Source organism: Bubalus bubalis, chromosome 3 (assembly GCF_019923935.1).
Source record: "Bubalus bubalis isolate 160015118507 breed Murrah chromosome 3, NDDB_SH_1, whole genome shotgun sequence".
Taxonomy (NCBI): domain Eukaryota; kingdom Metazoa; phylum Chordata; class Mammalia; order Artiodactyla; family Bovidae; genus Bubalus; species Bubalus bubalis.
In genome coordinates this window covers 40,676,691-40,689,404 of record NC_059159.1, presented here as the reverse complement: position 1 = coordinate 40,689,404, position 12,714 = coordinate 40,676,691, and the positions used below count along the sequence as shown (strand labels likewise).

General features: G+C 53.4%; 1 protein-coding gene across 8 annotated transcripts in view; it reads left to right on the top strand.

Moving 5' to 3' along the window:
- The window catches only part of RPH3AL (rabphilin 3A like (without C2 domains)), a 137,552-nt gene extending 125,052 nt beyond the window's left edge, over positions 1–12,500 (top strand). For 7 of the 8 annotated variants that reach the window (XM_044940596.2, XM_025280904.3, XM_025280905.3 and 4 more), the window contains 3 exons: positions 7,374–7,487; positions 8,979–9,126; positions 11,387–12,500. In XM_044940596.2, the coding sequence (XP_044796531.2) occupies positions 7,374–7,487; positions 8,979–9,126; positions 11,387–11,390 (266 nt within the window). In that variant the 3' untranslated portion in view covers positions 11,391–12,500. The remainder of the gene's footprint in view (positions 1–7,373; positions 7,488–8,978; positions 9,127–11,386) is intronic. The other variant, XM_025280908.3, reaches the window with a different exon arrangement.
- Positions 12,501–12,714: the final 214 nt, after the last annotated feature.

The following is a 12,714-nucleotide window of genomic DNA, read 5'->3' as shown; positions in this document are numbered from 1 at the left end:
GCAGAGGAGCCGGCAGGAGGTACGCACTCACTTTGCTGCATCTCTGCCATGAATCAGAAGCAATAACCTGCCAGAGGGAAATACTGCAGAGCACACCCAAACCAGACCAGCCCCTCGTCCCCTAAGTACCTGAGTCTGGCACCTTCCTCTTGAGCCTGTCCTGGCCCCAAAGAAGCCCACCACCTGGCCTTTCCCTTTCCTGTCCTCTGTCAGGGATGCCAGGCACACCCCAGTCCCAGCATCTCTACCTGCCAAAATCATGCTCATCTTTAAATTCCACCTCTTCCAGGAAGCTCTCCCTGACTTCATCTTTCCCTGACCACTCTCCACCCCCGCTACAGAGTAGTGGTATTGTGTTCTCTCTGGCAGAATCTGTTCTTATCTTCCATCTGTCCATTTCTCTCTTCTCTCTGGAGCGCCTCCAGCCAGGACAGGACCACAGGATGTCAATGCTGGTGACCACATCTCTATCGATCGGAGGATACTTCTTCATTATCCGGTGCCTCCTGTCTCTCTGCAAGCCCCAAGGAGGGAGTTAATTAAAATCAATGGCAATGAATAAATAAGCAGGAGAAACCCTCCACTCCCCACTCTCAATTCCTGGCCTGGTCTGGGCCGTCCCTGCCGAGGTCCCAGGGGCAGCCTAGAAGGGGAACCAAGGAAGGAGGTCCCACAGCCTCACCCTCCCTCTGTGGTGGTCCTGTGACTATCCCCACCTCAAAGGGGATGAAATGAGGCCCAGGGTGATCAGGCAGCTGGCAAGGGAGGGTCATCTGGATCTCCAGACTCCAGGCCAGGAGGGAGGGAGGGAAGCAGACTCCGAGGCTCTCTGACTCCACTCAGCCCATCCTTAGGAGGTCAGGCCCCCTGGGCTTGAGGCTATTTTTCTTTCTTCCTTTCAGATCCCTACTCTCTAGGGCCCTGGGGGAAGTTTCCGAAGCAAAGGGAGAACCTATCCTTGGGTCTCAGGTTTGGAAGGAGAGAAGGTTTTGCGTGAACAGTGCGCTCCCCTCCCCAGAGCCCACTCTTCCCGTGTCCATGGCAACCAGTCTCCGACAGCCCCCCTCCATTAGTCCATCCCTGGCTCCGGCTGAGGCCACATCTCCTGTCGCCTGGCTTGTCCCACCCAAGTGTCCTTCGGGAAGGGGAGGCACCTGCTTGGTTGAACGCCCAGCCCCAGCTGGCTGGCCGCCACCTCGCCGATCACCGTCCATCCTGCCGTCTCCATGAGGTGCCATGTCCTCTCCTGGGGAGGATTTTTCAGAAAGCAGTCAACAAGTGTTTACTGAGTGCCCACTTGGCCCAGGGCCCAGCACTGGGGGCTGAGGGAAGAAGGCAGACGCCAATTAAGATGTGGCCCTGCCCTGAAGGGGTTTCTGGTAGAACTGGGCAAGTCAAGGCAGGCATCTGTAGCAAACACAGTGTAATGCCAGGGAGTGTGTGAGAGGGACCAGCAGGTTAGGGAGAGCAGGGTTGGGGGCTGTCTACCATCCTTGGGCAAGAGAAACTTTCCAACACAGGCACAATTTGGGTCGGTTCCTAGAGGATGAATTAGAATCTCATTTTGAAAAATATTTATAGGCTCATATAGTTTTTTTTAATATTTATTTATTTATTTGGCCATGCTGGGTCTTAATTGCAGGACAGGAATCGTTAGTTGCAGCATATGGGATCTTGGAGCAAATGCTGGGAGAGAGTGAAGGACAGGGAAGCCTGGCGTGCTGCTGTCCATGGGGTCGCAGAGAGTCGGGCGTGACTGAGCAACTGAACAGCAGCAATATATTTATTTATTTGGCTGCCCCAGGTCTTAGTTGCGGCTTGCCAACTCTTGGTTGTGGCATATGAGATCTAGTTCCCTGACCAGGGGTTGAACCCAGACCCCCTGCACTGGGAGCGAGGCGTCTTAGCCACTGGACCACCAGGGAAGTCCTTCGAATAGCCTTTTAAAGTCACAGCGCATTGCGTCCTCCTTGATGTTATTTTACTGTGTTTGTTATTGTCTCCATTGTACAGATGAGAAGATTGAGGTTCAGAGAGATTAAGGTATTTGTCTAGAAGTGTCCAAAGCAGAGCCAGTATTCAACCCTAGATGCTGGGAGTGAACTGGGTGTTTTTCTCACCCACATGGCAGCTCCTGCCTGATGGGAAAAGGCATGTTAAAGGGACTGAGGATGAACTGGCCTGCCTTCAGGGGGCCAGAGCCCTTGGGATAAGCCCAGACCAAGGGATGCCCTGCATCCTGAGCGAGGAAGAAAGAGTAGAGATTCCAGCCACAGATAGTCCTGGGTTCCAATCCAGCTCAGCCTCCAGACAGACTCTGAAGGTACCAGTGCCTTCAATGTCTCATGAAGTACAACTTGGAAATCTGAGTTCCCCTAGAAAAGGAGAGTCCACCCCCGTGAGGCTGGCCTGGGCATCGAACATGCTGAGTCCAGAGGCCATCCCCATGCCAGATGGTGTGGGCCATGAGTTCAGGATGCCCCCCAAATAAATATTTATTTATTTATTTATCAAGCATCTGCCATATGCCAGACATGGCCTGTGTTATTTCTGCTAATGCTCACAATAACCCAGGAAAGGATCCATCATTGCCCCCTTTCATAGGTGAGCCTGCCAAGCACAGAGGTGAAGGAACTGGCCCAAAGTCACACAGCTGGCAAGTGGCAGAGCCAGGACACTGTCTGTCTGACTCAGAGCCAGTGCCTCTTCACCACCCCCACACCTCCCTCCTGCTGCCGCCAAACAGAGCCCCAGACGTGGGAGACATCTTGGTGGGATTTCGGGCTGCGAGCCTGGCCCCACTTGCGGATGCCACAGCCATCAGCTGTCCCCGTGGGGACATCTTTTTGACTCTTCTCTGCAGCCGCGCCAGCCTGGTGGGCTGGGTAAGGCTAATTGGGGATGTCTCTGCATTCCCCGGGGCCTTATCTTTCCTTTACAATTAAAGTTGGGTTTTTTTTTTTTGTTTTTAGCGTGCAAAATTTTCCACCATCTGCTTTGCCTTGGCAGAATGTTTGCTGAAAATATCTCTTCCTCTCTAATTCCCATAATTTTTGGGGGCTTTGGGAGCCTCCAAGCAGAGCAGCAGCAACTCACAAGGGCCTCCCAAGCTCACAAGCTGCTGGTTGTCCTTGTGCCAGGCAGGCGGATGTCGTGTGGCCCAGAAATCACATCCCCCTGCCTCTCAGCCAGAGAGGGGCACTAGGATCTCTCCACTGATGGAACAAAGCTGACCTGAAGTTGAATCCTAGGATTCAAGACCCAGAGTGTCTAGGCTGTCTAGGTTGGCCTGTTTTGTGTGTGGTGAAGCCCTGAGAGGTGCCCCCAGGGTCACAAAGAGAGAGGGTGGCAGATCAGAGCCAGGAAACAGGTTCCCTAAATCCTAATGCAGGGCTCTGAGGTCACGTAGCCAGCATCCTGCCTGTCCCCTGGACCATTGCAGGCAAGGTTTCTCCACAAGCCAGCAGCTGCCACACATGTTCTTTGCAGCAGTTGGAAAAGACTTTCCAAAAGGGAAGACTTGCCCCCACTTTCATGTACCAAAACTCTTGAGTTTCCATGGTGACAATCAAATTGCAAATCCATCCAAGAGAGAAAAAAAAAAATACCCAGAGAAGTGAGCATGGCTGGCGCTGGTGCTGTCCGCTGCTGCTGATGAGAGCCAGGCAGAGTGGGGCAGCCCTGCATGATGGGAAAATCTCAGGGATGCCAGGTCCCCAAGCAAGTGGTCCAGGGGCCCAGGCCACTGCGGCAGGGGGCCTCCTCCCTGCCTCCTGGCAGAGTTCCAGTGAATCCACTTGGTGACACCTCCTTCTTGGGGAAGCTATCAAGACAGTCTTCTCCCTGGTGTTTTCCCATTTTCAACCTGAAAAATCAAGCGTGGGCAGAATACAAGCACTTGTCACCAACCCGGCCATCCTAGACTCAGCCTTTGGGGAATTAGAGGTAAAAAATCAGCCTTCAGACACACAGAGTGTTTTGAGGATGGAAGAGCAAGGGCCAAAAGATTTATGAGCCTAAAAGCTTTGTTAATAGACCTGGAAGATTTACGATTGCAGCTGCCGTGTAGAGAGAAAGGTGGCAACAGCAATCGAATGGCAAATTAACCAAGGTTTGGGTTTTACAGTGACATTTAGAGGGGGAGGAGGAAGAAAAACGTCTTCCTTTGCTGCTGGAGGAGAATTGAGGTAGACGGCATTTGCGTTGGACAGTGTCCAGGGATGTTCTCCACATGGTCTCTTCAGCATCTTTCTTTCCCAGTGACAGTAAGTGCCAAGGCCAGGTGTCGACACTGCCGACTTCCTTGGGCTATTCCTTTCGAGTGAGGTTTATTAGAGTGGATTAGAAACAGGATTGGGTTTGCATCACAGAGACCTCTAAGCTCAGGCTTGGCCCCCTGCTTGAAATCCCAGACACAATGAGCAACAATGCTTGAGCCAAGGGAGATGCATTCAAAAGGAATGCGGCCTCGGCTGGCTGCTTCTCTGCTCTGCGACACCTTTGTGAGTTTAGTTGTCATGCAGGGCTGTTCCCCCGCTTCCACGGCTGTGGCCCTTGGGGTTCTATAAAAGGAGACAAAGAACAAGCCCACTGACTGTCACTTGGGGAGGTTTATTTTTTCTAAACCTTGCACGGCATAGGCACCATATGGAAACCAGGCAACATGGTGCCTGAGCCCCACCTCCAGGCTTGGGGCTTTGGACGAGACATACCCCTCCCAGCAAAACACGCTCTTGCAACATAGCTCAGCAGTATTCTTGCAACTTAAGCCCACTCTCAACCCAACACTGAGACCAGGTACCACAGATGACAGTTCAGGGAGCAGAGTGAATGAATGGGGTGAATGGGCTGGCCACCATAACCCGGAGTCTTGGAATGTCCTTTCCCATCGTCTCTTTCAAGCTCTTGGTACGTCGTGCCCTGCGGCATCTGCTCATTAGCACCAAAGGATCCAGGTATTATTTCCATATCATGAAGCCCCATGTCATGTCTCGCTCTCCCCTGCTGCCCCAGCTTCATATTTCCCACTCCACCCTAGAATTACAAAGATCCAGCATATCCAGCATGGGGCAGACAGAACATTCCAAGTCAGGAAGAAGGAATGAAGGTGAAGGTGAAGTCGCTCAGTCGTGTCCGGCTCTTTGAGACCCCACAGACTGTAGCTTACCAGGCTCCTCCATCTGTGGGATTTTCCAGGCAAGAGTACTGGAGTAAGCATCTCTACCAGAGAGATGAGAAAACCGATGTGGAGATCAGTCACTGTGTTCTTCTCAGGGACTTCCCGCTGCCTAACAGGCTGCTGGACACCCTCCTGCTGGGAGCGGGGGCAGAATATTCCAGATCCCTTTGCACCTGCCCCAAAGGAGAGATGCTTGCTCACTCCTGCCCCTCACACTCCCTTTGTCTGGGGACCCACAGGGTTGATGGTTAGTCAGTCAGTGCATGAGTCAAAAAATACAGAATTGCTTATAAAACGAATGCCCATAAAATCAGGTCTCAGTGGATTCTTGATCAAAGAAACCCAGTCTGGGACCTAAAAAGCAATTGAAAATAAGTCAGGCCTTTACTTACATTTCTCAAATACAACGAATGGGGCGGGCGTGTGGATCCCAACCCCTCCAGTCTCCATCTCCTTTTGATTCTAGATCTGGAAAGCCCAAAAAGCCAAAGCAGAACTCTGCCTTGAGGGCGAGGAGAGAAAGAAACACAGCAGAAAGGTCAAAATCCTTAAGCAGACAGAGGAAGGCAAAGCTGGAAACAAACCGTTAGCACCCCTCTTGCCCCACCCCCAGGATCAGGTCTATAGGAAAAGCACACTAGGCTCAGTCATGATGTGATTTGGCCCCTGCCTTCAGGAACCTCCAAGTCTGCTGGGGGAAAACACACACACAACACTTAAAGCAGAAAGTTTGGTTGCTGCAGGGGTAACAGAATACACAGCGTGTTCAGCCAACCAGATGGAGACCATAGAGGGCTTCCTGGAGGAGGTGGTACCCAAACTAAGCCAGGAGGAGAAGGGTAGGCAGGGAATTCTGGGGAGAGTAAAGCCAGTCCCTGCAGGAGGTGCTGACAGTTTGGCAGGAGCTGCAGGTGGCCTGGGGCTGGAGGAGCCTCAGGCAGAAGAGCTGGTTGTGCAGTTGTGGAGGATGAGGCTAAAGAAGTAGAGGAGGGTGGGAGTTTGGGCTCTTGCTTTGCTGTGTCTTTAAAGTATCAGTCGCTCAGTCGTGTCTGACTCTGCAACCCCATGGACTGTAGCCTGCCAGGCTCCTCTGTCCATGGGATTCTCCAGGCAAGAATACTGGAGTGGGTTGCATTCCGTTCTCCAGGGGATCTTCCTGACCCAGGGGTTGAACTGGGGTCTCCTGCGTTACAGGCAGATTCTTTACCATTGGAGCCACTTAAGCTCAGCTTCAGTTTAAAGAAATGGAATCTGGGAATCACAGGCAATGCAATATAGATGCAGTTTAGACATGAAAGACCATGTGGGCTGATCTCAAAGAAGCACCCAAGCCCTACATCAAAAGATTGGCAAATGGATGTACATTTCTATGCTTAAAATGAAAATAGAGTGTTTAATGTATGAATAGATCCTGTATTATGACTCCCACTGTTGACTAACCAGCCAAATATGGTCCCATTTAGTCCAGAAAAGAGGGTTTCTACCACAGTGGGTGTTCACCGTGGGAGCTCCCCCTCCCCTACCCTCTCCTGGGATTCCAGCCCCACCAGCCTGGCTCCCTTCTGCGTTCACAAGACCCCACTGGGAGTTGCTGGATGAGCTGGGATGAGAGCCCAGACCTGCTGGCTCCGAGTTCAGTTCTCCCAGTGGAATCAGAGTGGTTATAAACACAGTCTGTGGAGCCAGCCCACCAGAGTAAGCATCCCATTGTGGTCAAGGGCCTCCGTTTTCTTGCCTGGGAAATGGGGACAATGCTGTTTCCTATCTTGCCGAGTTGTTCTGAAGCTTCTACTAGTTAGCGAATGTCAGGGGCCTGGAGCCCTCTGTCAGGTCAGCGAGGACTAGAATTATTCCTGCAGGGCATCACTGGATGGTTTTAAGCATTGCCAAGTGCATGGTTTAGAGTAGCTGGGCCTGCACCAAAGCAGATAATCGGCTCCTCCCAGCAAGAGGCTTCTGATCCAGCCCCAGGGAGGGGGTGACATGTGGAGATGGGCTGCCCCGGCACTCACCTCTCTGCCTGGCAGAAAGGAGTCCCCTGCCAGCCCCATGCTCCAAACACCAGGACCGGCAGAGGTCCCATGCCATCTTGTCTTGGCAGGAGGAGGAGGCCTGCCCTGGTCCCCTCTGTCGGACACTCCTGCTGGCAGCGGCCAGTGGGGGGTGACCTCCTGTGCTGGTGTCTCTTTTCCAGTGGTTTCCAGCGACAGCGACAGCGACTCTGATCTCAGCTCCTCCAGCCTGGATGACAGACTCCGGCCCGCTGGGGTCAGGGACCCGAAAGGCAACAAACCCTGGGGCGAGTCAGGTAAGTGACTGACTCAGCTGACAGGAAGTGCAGGGAGCGGCACTGTTGCTTCCCAGGCCCCGAGGGCAGTGGCTCTCCTCCTCCTGCGGCCTCTGCTTCCCAGCAGCTCCTCGGTGGGGGTTGGTGGAACAGTTCTAGATCCAGGAGGCAAAGTGGGCCTTTGGCTGGGACGACTGAGAACTACAGGGTTGGCACCACTCAAGAACAGATGGAAAAGGGAGTTCCTGGTGGCCTAGTGGTTAGGATTCTGGGCTTTCACTGTGGTGGGTTCAATCCCTGGTCGGGGAACTGAGATCCCACAAGCTGCACAGAGCAGCCAAAATTAAAAAAACCACCACGAACAGACGGAGGCTCAGGTGTACATGCAGAGAAGGCCTGGGGGGCACATTTTCCTTTCCACACATGAAGGGCCTTCCCAGGAATAGGACCAGCTTCATTCACAGTTACTCCAGAGGTTAGAACTGGGATATTTGCAAGATGCTTCTGGAGGCTGATTTTTAGTACATAAGAAGAAAGCTTTTCAATAACTGCCCCAAGCTGAAAAGAAATGGAAAGCTGGGTGATCTCCTGCCAGAACTGATATGGAAGGCATTCCTGCAGGGGTGGCCATCTGCACTCGATAAGAGATGCCAAATGCCTGGCACACATTTTTTTACTTCTGCCCCTGTGCCCATGGCAGACATTACTAGTTGATCATGATACTCTCTCCCAAAGAGCCTGACAGGGGCCTTAGAATCCTTCTCCATGGAGTTTTCCAAGTGATCAGTGTCAGTAGGCAGGGCTGAGGCATGGGGTTTAAACTGTCCCCGGACCAGATGACCTCCTAGTCCCCTTTAAGCTGAAGATTCTCTCTTAGGAAAATGTGGAGCAAACTCACCTGCCAGCCTTGGTTTCCAGGGCGGGCTGTATACCTCTGTCCCTGTCCACACCACCATAGCCTTCACCCTTTCTCTTCATACCAACTCTCAGCTGTGACCAAGCGGGTCCAGGAAACAGAAAGACAGAGTGGAGTCTTGCAGACCCCATCTCTGCTCTCTCAGCAGGCGGGGACTAACAACTGCGTCTGAATGAGGATTCCTTAGTTACTAACGGTAGCAGTGAATGTCCCTCTTGCTGCATTAACAGATATACACACAATTCCCCTACTACATGCTTCTTCTCCGAGGGCACTGTCCATTTTCATGTGGGTAACTACTTGTTCCTTAGCTAAATGACCCAAGGGCCCATTCGGTTGTCTTTGTAAGATTGTGGGCCAGTGAGCAGCGGCCAAAGGGTGGGGGTCCCACTAGACTATGGCAACCATGTGAATAGGGGAGAAGGTGGTGGCCGTTCTCAGGGGGAGACGCTCTGGAAGACAGTCCCATAGATAAAAGTCACAATTCCAAATGAGGAGACTTTAGATCAGCTCCCTTGTCCAGGCTGAGTTCCTCCCTGTCTCGGTTCAAGGCCCAAAGGGCCCAACCCGGAGCCAGTCGTGGGGTCTTCTTGCAGGCGGAAGTGTGGAGTCACTGAAGATGGGGCCCGCCCGCCCAGCCAGCTGCCTCTCGGGGAGCCAGAGCAGCCTGGCCAGTGAGACTGGGACAGGCTCTGCCGACCCACAGGGGGGCCCCCGCACCCTGGCCGGACCCAGAGGGCCCTGGTGAGTACCAAGCCACCTTCCAACCTGCCCACCTCCTCTCCGTCTGCCCCCCACCCCTGTAGGCTGGTCCCCTCCCCGTAGCCTGCCTCGTGCTCCTCTGTGCTCCAACACTGGAGAGCGCTAGGGGATGTTTTCAATTCCCCCCGTTCACTGAGCGCTGTGCCAGGTGCTGGGGGAACCCAGGCGAGCCAGACCCATCCCCGCCCACAATGAACCCAGATCTCAAGGCTGACCATCTTTGTCTGTTCTCAGCGGTTATTAGCATCCTCAGTTTTATAAAATGTAATCTTTCCAAGTATTTCACTGTCCCTGTAAAAGTCACAGGAACTCCACCCTGAGAACGCCTACTGTCCACCAGAGGGTGCCCAGCCTGGGCAGGGTGTGGTGGGGGACAGTTTCTGAGACCTCCAGAAACTTACCACATAGCTGAAGAAGCTGAATCAGCTTGCCCCAAACAGAGCCCAGGCCAGAGCAGTCCCAGATCCTAAGAGGGGTGAAATCGGGACCTGTGGAGCCCGGCCCACCCTGCGCATCCAAGGGCAACTTTCATTCTCTTAGCCAAGAAGTCAGGGGGCTTATTATCCCCATTTGATGGGTGTAGGAGCCAAGGGCAAGAATCCAAGCTCCCACCTGCCCCAGCTGGCCTGGGACCATCATGCAGTCGGGAGATAAGGGGGTCCTCACTCTCAAGTGGGAGAAAAGCGTGCAGGTGCAGGATTGGCCCCTGGCCTCCTTCCAGAATGAAGCCCCAGCTGGACTGAGTGCCTCTACAGCCAGAGGATCCACAGGCGCATGCTGTGTTGGGTCAACAGAGCAGCTGATGCCCCTGTCGCGCACGGGGGCGGCTGAAGGAGCCTGGTGGGGTGGGGTCACCCACCAGGAAACCCCGTGGGAGCCCTCATCCACTCTTCCTTCGCCACCCCCTCCCCTTTCTGCATTCCCCCTCCCCTTCCCACATTCCCCCTCATTATGAGCATGAGAAAGAGAGTCAGACTGTGACATAGAGGGGCAGGTCTCAGGGAGGGAGGCGCCGCAGACATGGTTTGGGTCGTCTCCCATCCCCCTCGCCTCCTGCAGTCCCCCACAGAGGGCAGTTTGGAATCCAGCGTGCCTGAGCTCTAGCCTCAGCTCTGCCATCCACACCCATGGGAACCTGGGCAAACCGTCAGGTCGAACCACATGCAACTGTATTTTTGTAGATCAAAAATAGTTAAAGATTGGCAGTTGCCTATGGTTCAATCTAATATTTGATCTCTCGGCACCCAGTTGCATTATCACTAAAGTGGGGACCACGTCGTGTCCCTCCCGGGTTGCAGGGAGGGTAAGCTCCAGGGTCCACGTGGGGTACCTACCTGCATGGGGTTTAAACTGTCCCCGGACCAGATGACCTCCTAGTCCCCTTTAAGCTGAAGATTCTCTCTTAGGAAAATGTGGAGCAAACTCACCTGCCAGCCTTGGTTTCCAGGGCGGGCTGTATACCTCTGTCCCTGTCCACACCACCATAGCCTTCACCCTTTCTCTTCATACCAACTCTCAGCTGTGACCAAGCGGGTCCAGGAAACAGAAAGACAGAGTGGAGTCTTGCAGACCCCATCTCTGCTCTCTCAGCAGGACATGTCCAGTGGCCACCCGACAATCTATCTGCCGTGTGGTCCAGCACATAGGCAGGGTTCCAGGGCTTAAGTTTTACTTGGACAGGACTGGCCTGGAAGGTTTTCTGTTCTGACATCCATTTTTTAAAATTTTTATTTTTTAAGTTTTTTTTTAATGTGGACCATTTTTATATTGAACTTGTTACAATATTGTTTCTGTTGTTTATGTTTTGATTTTTTGTGGGGGGGGCCATAAGGCACATGAGATCTTAGCTCCCCAACCAAGGATCGAACCTGCACCTCCTGCTTTGGAAGGCGAAGTCTCAACCACTGGACAACCAGGAAGGTCCCTCTCATGTCCATTTGCTCCTGCTGGCATCCCAGGATCACCTGTGTTGATTAGCGCGGTGTTGATGGCCACACTGGAGCACAGGGAGTGGGCGACTTGCCGGCAATGACTCAGCGCAGTAGAGCAGGGCTGGCCCAGGGCTCAGCCCCCAGCCCTCCCCAGCACTCCCCCACTTAGTTCAGAGGGGGTGGCTGCTTCAGGTGCAGGCCGCTCCAGCAAGGAGTCCACCTCCCTGCATTTCATTCCCAAAGTTGACACTGTCCCTGGGGACTCTGCTTCTGTTCACTCTATTGTGGCCTTTCTTCTCTCTCTCTCAAAGGTAAAAGGGACACCGGGGCCAGCCCCCGCTGCTGACGTGGCCTCCAACGGTCCCCTCCACCTGCCCTGGACAGAGGTGTGCTTGGTGCACGGGACAGACTTCCCAGTGGAAGAGCTTGAGAGAGGACAGAGAAAGCTGGAGCCAGACCCCTCCTGGTTCCTTCCTGACCAGTCCTGGAGCCCTTGGCCACCAGCCCTGTCAGACGTGACCTCTAACTCAACAAACCAGTGTTTGGGGGGCTGAGTCTGCTCCCCCAGACCCAGTGCCTTTCTGCACCCCTTCTTTCCTGGGAGCCCCCCACCCCCACCCCAGCCACTCCACTCCACCTTGACCTTTATTTATTGCCCTTCCCACTCCCCAGCCTACTCCCGTGTTCATTTTAAGTTTGCTGTCGTCTTGGATGGACTGGAAGGGCTTTCAGACCCACCCGTGGGGCCTTCCGATGTGCACCACTGTCTCAGAGGTGGGGCTTTCTCCATACTTGCATTCATGGAGGAAGACATCCAGGCCTGACAGTGACCCTTCCCCGAGGAGCGTGGCCCCCAGAGAGGAGGCCAGTGGAGGTGGGAGGAGAGGTCCACCCCCCCTTCCCCTCTTGCTGCAGCCCCCAGACATGGATACAGTCACCTCCCTCCTGGCCCAGGATCTGCTCTTGAACTTGGCTCTCTGTTAGGTCTCTCAGAAGCCCTCCCGCGGGGCTGGTGGAGCTGGAAAGGGTTCTGGGGAACACTGTGAATTCGTTCACTAAAGAGGAGCCTTCAGCTGAGTTCCCTGCTGGGGCGCGAAGCTCCCTAAGCCATTAATTCACTCCTCTTCAGTAGGCTCGGTTTGGCAGAAAAACACTTAATTCAGGGTGCAGGCGATGCTTCTGGAAAACCCTTCCTGTAGGAGAGAGAACGTGCCCACGCGCGCGTGTGGTACCCACATGCTCCCATCCTGCCTGCCTGCCCCGCGCCTGGGCCTTGAAGGGCCTTCCTCTCCAGGCTTTCAGACACCCCACTATGAGCTCTTTTGCCCTTGTCGCTGGCAGACAGTTTAAAAAAAAAAAAAATCCTGTTTCCCTGTGACAAGTTATGCTTCAGAATAAAAACAATAAAGATTAGATTTGCATTGAGCCAGTGTGTTGATCAAAAGGCCACAATCATTTGTGTGTCTGAAATGCATAAGTAGAGAAACGGATGGGAAAAAAAATGTGGTACAGTGGTTGCTGGAACACTTGCTAAGCTGCAGTAAAAGGAATAAGCTAGATCTGCATGGGTTAGAAGGACTCACAAACCTAATATTGAAAAACAAAGCCATCGATGTAAAGATAAAAAGTTAAGTATATG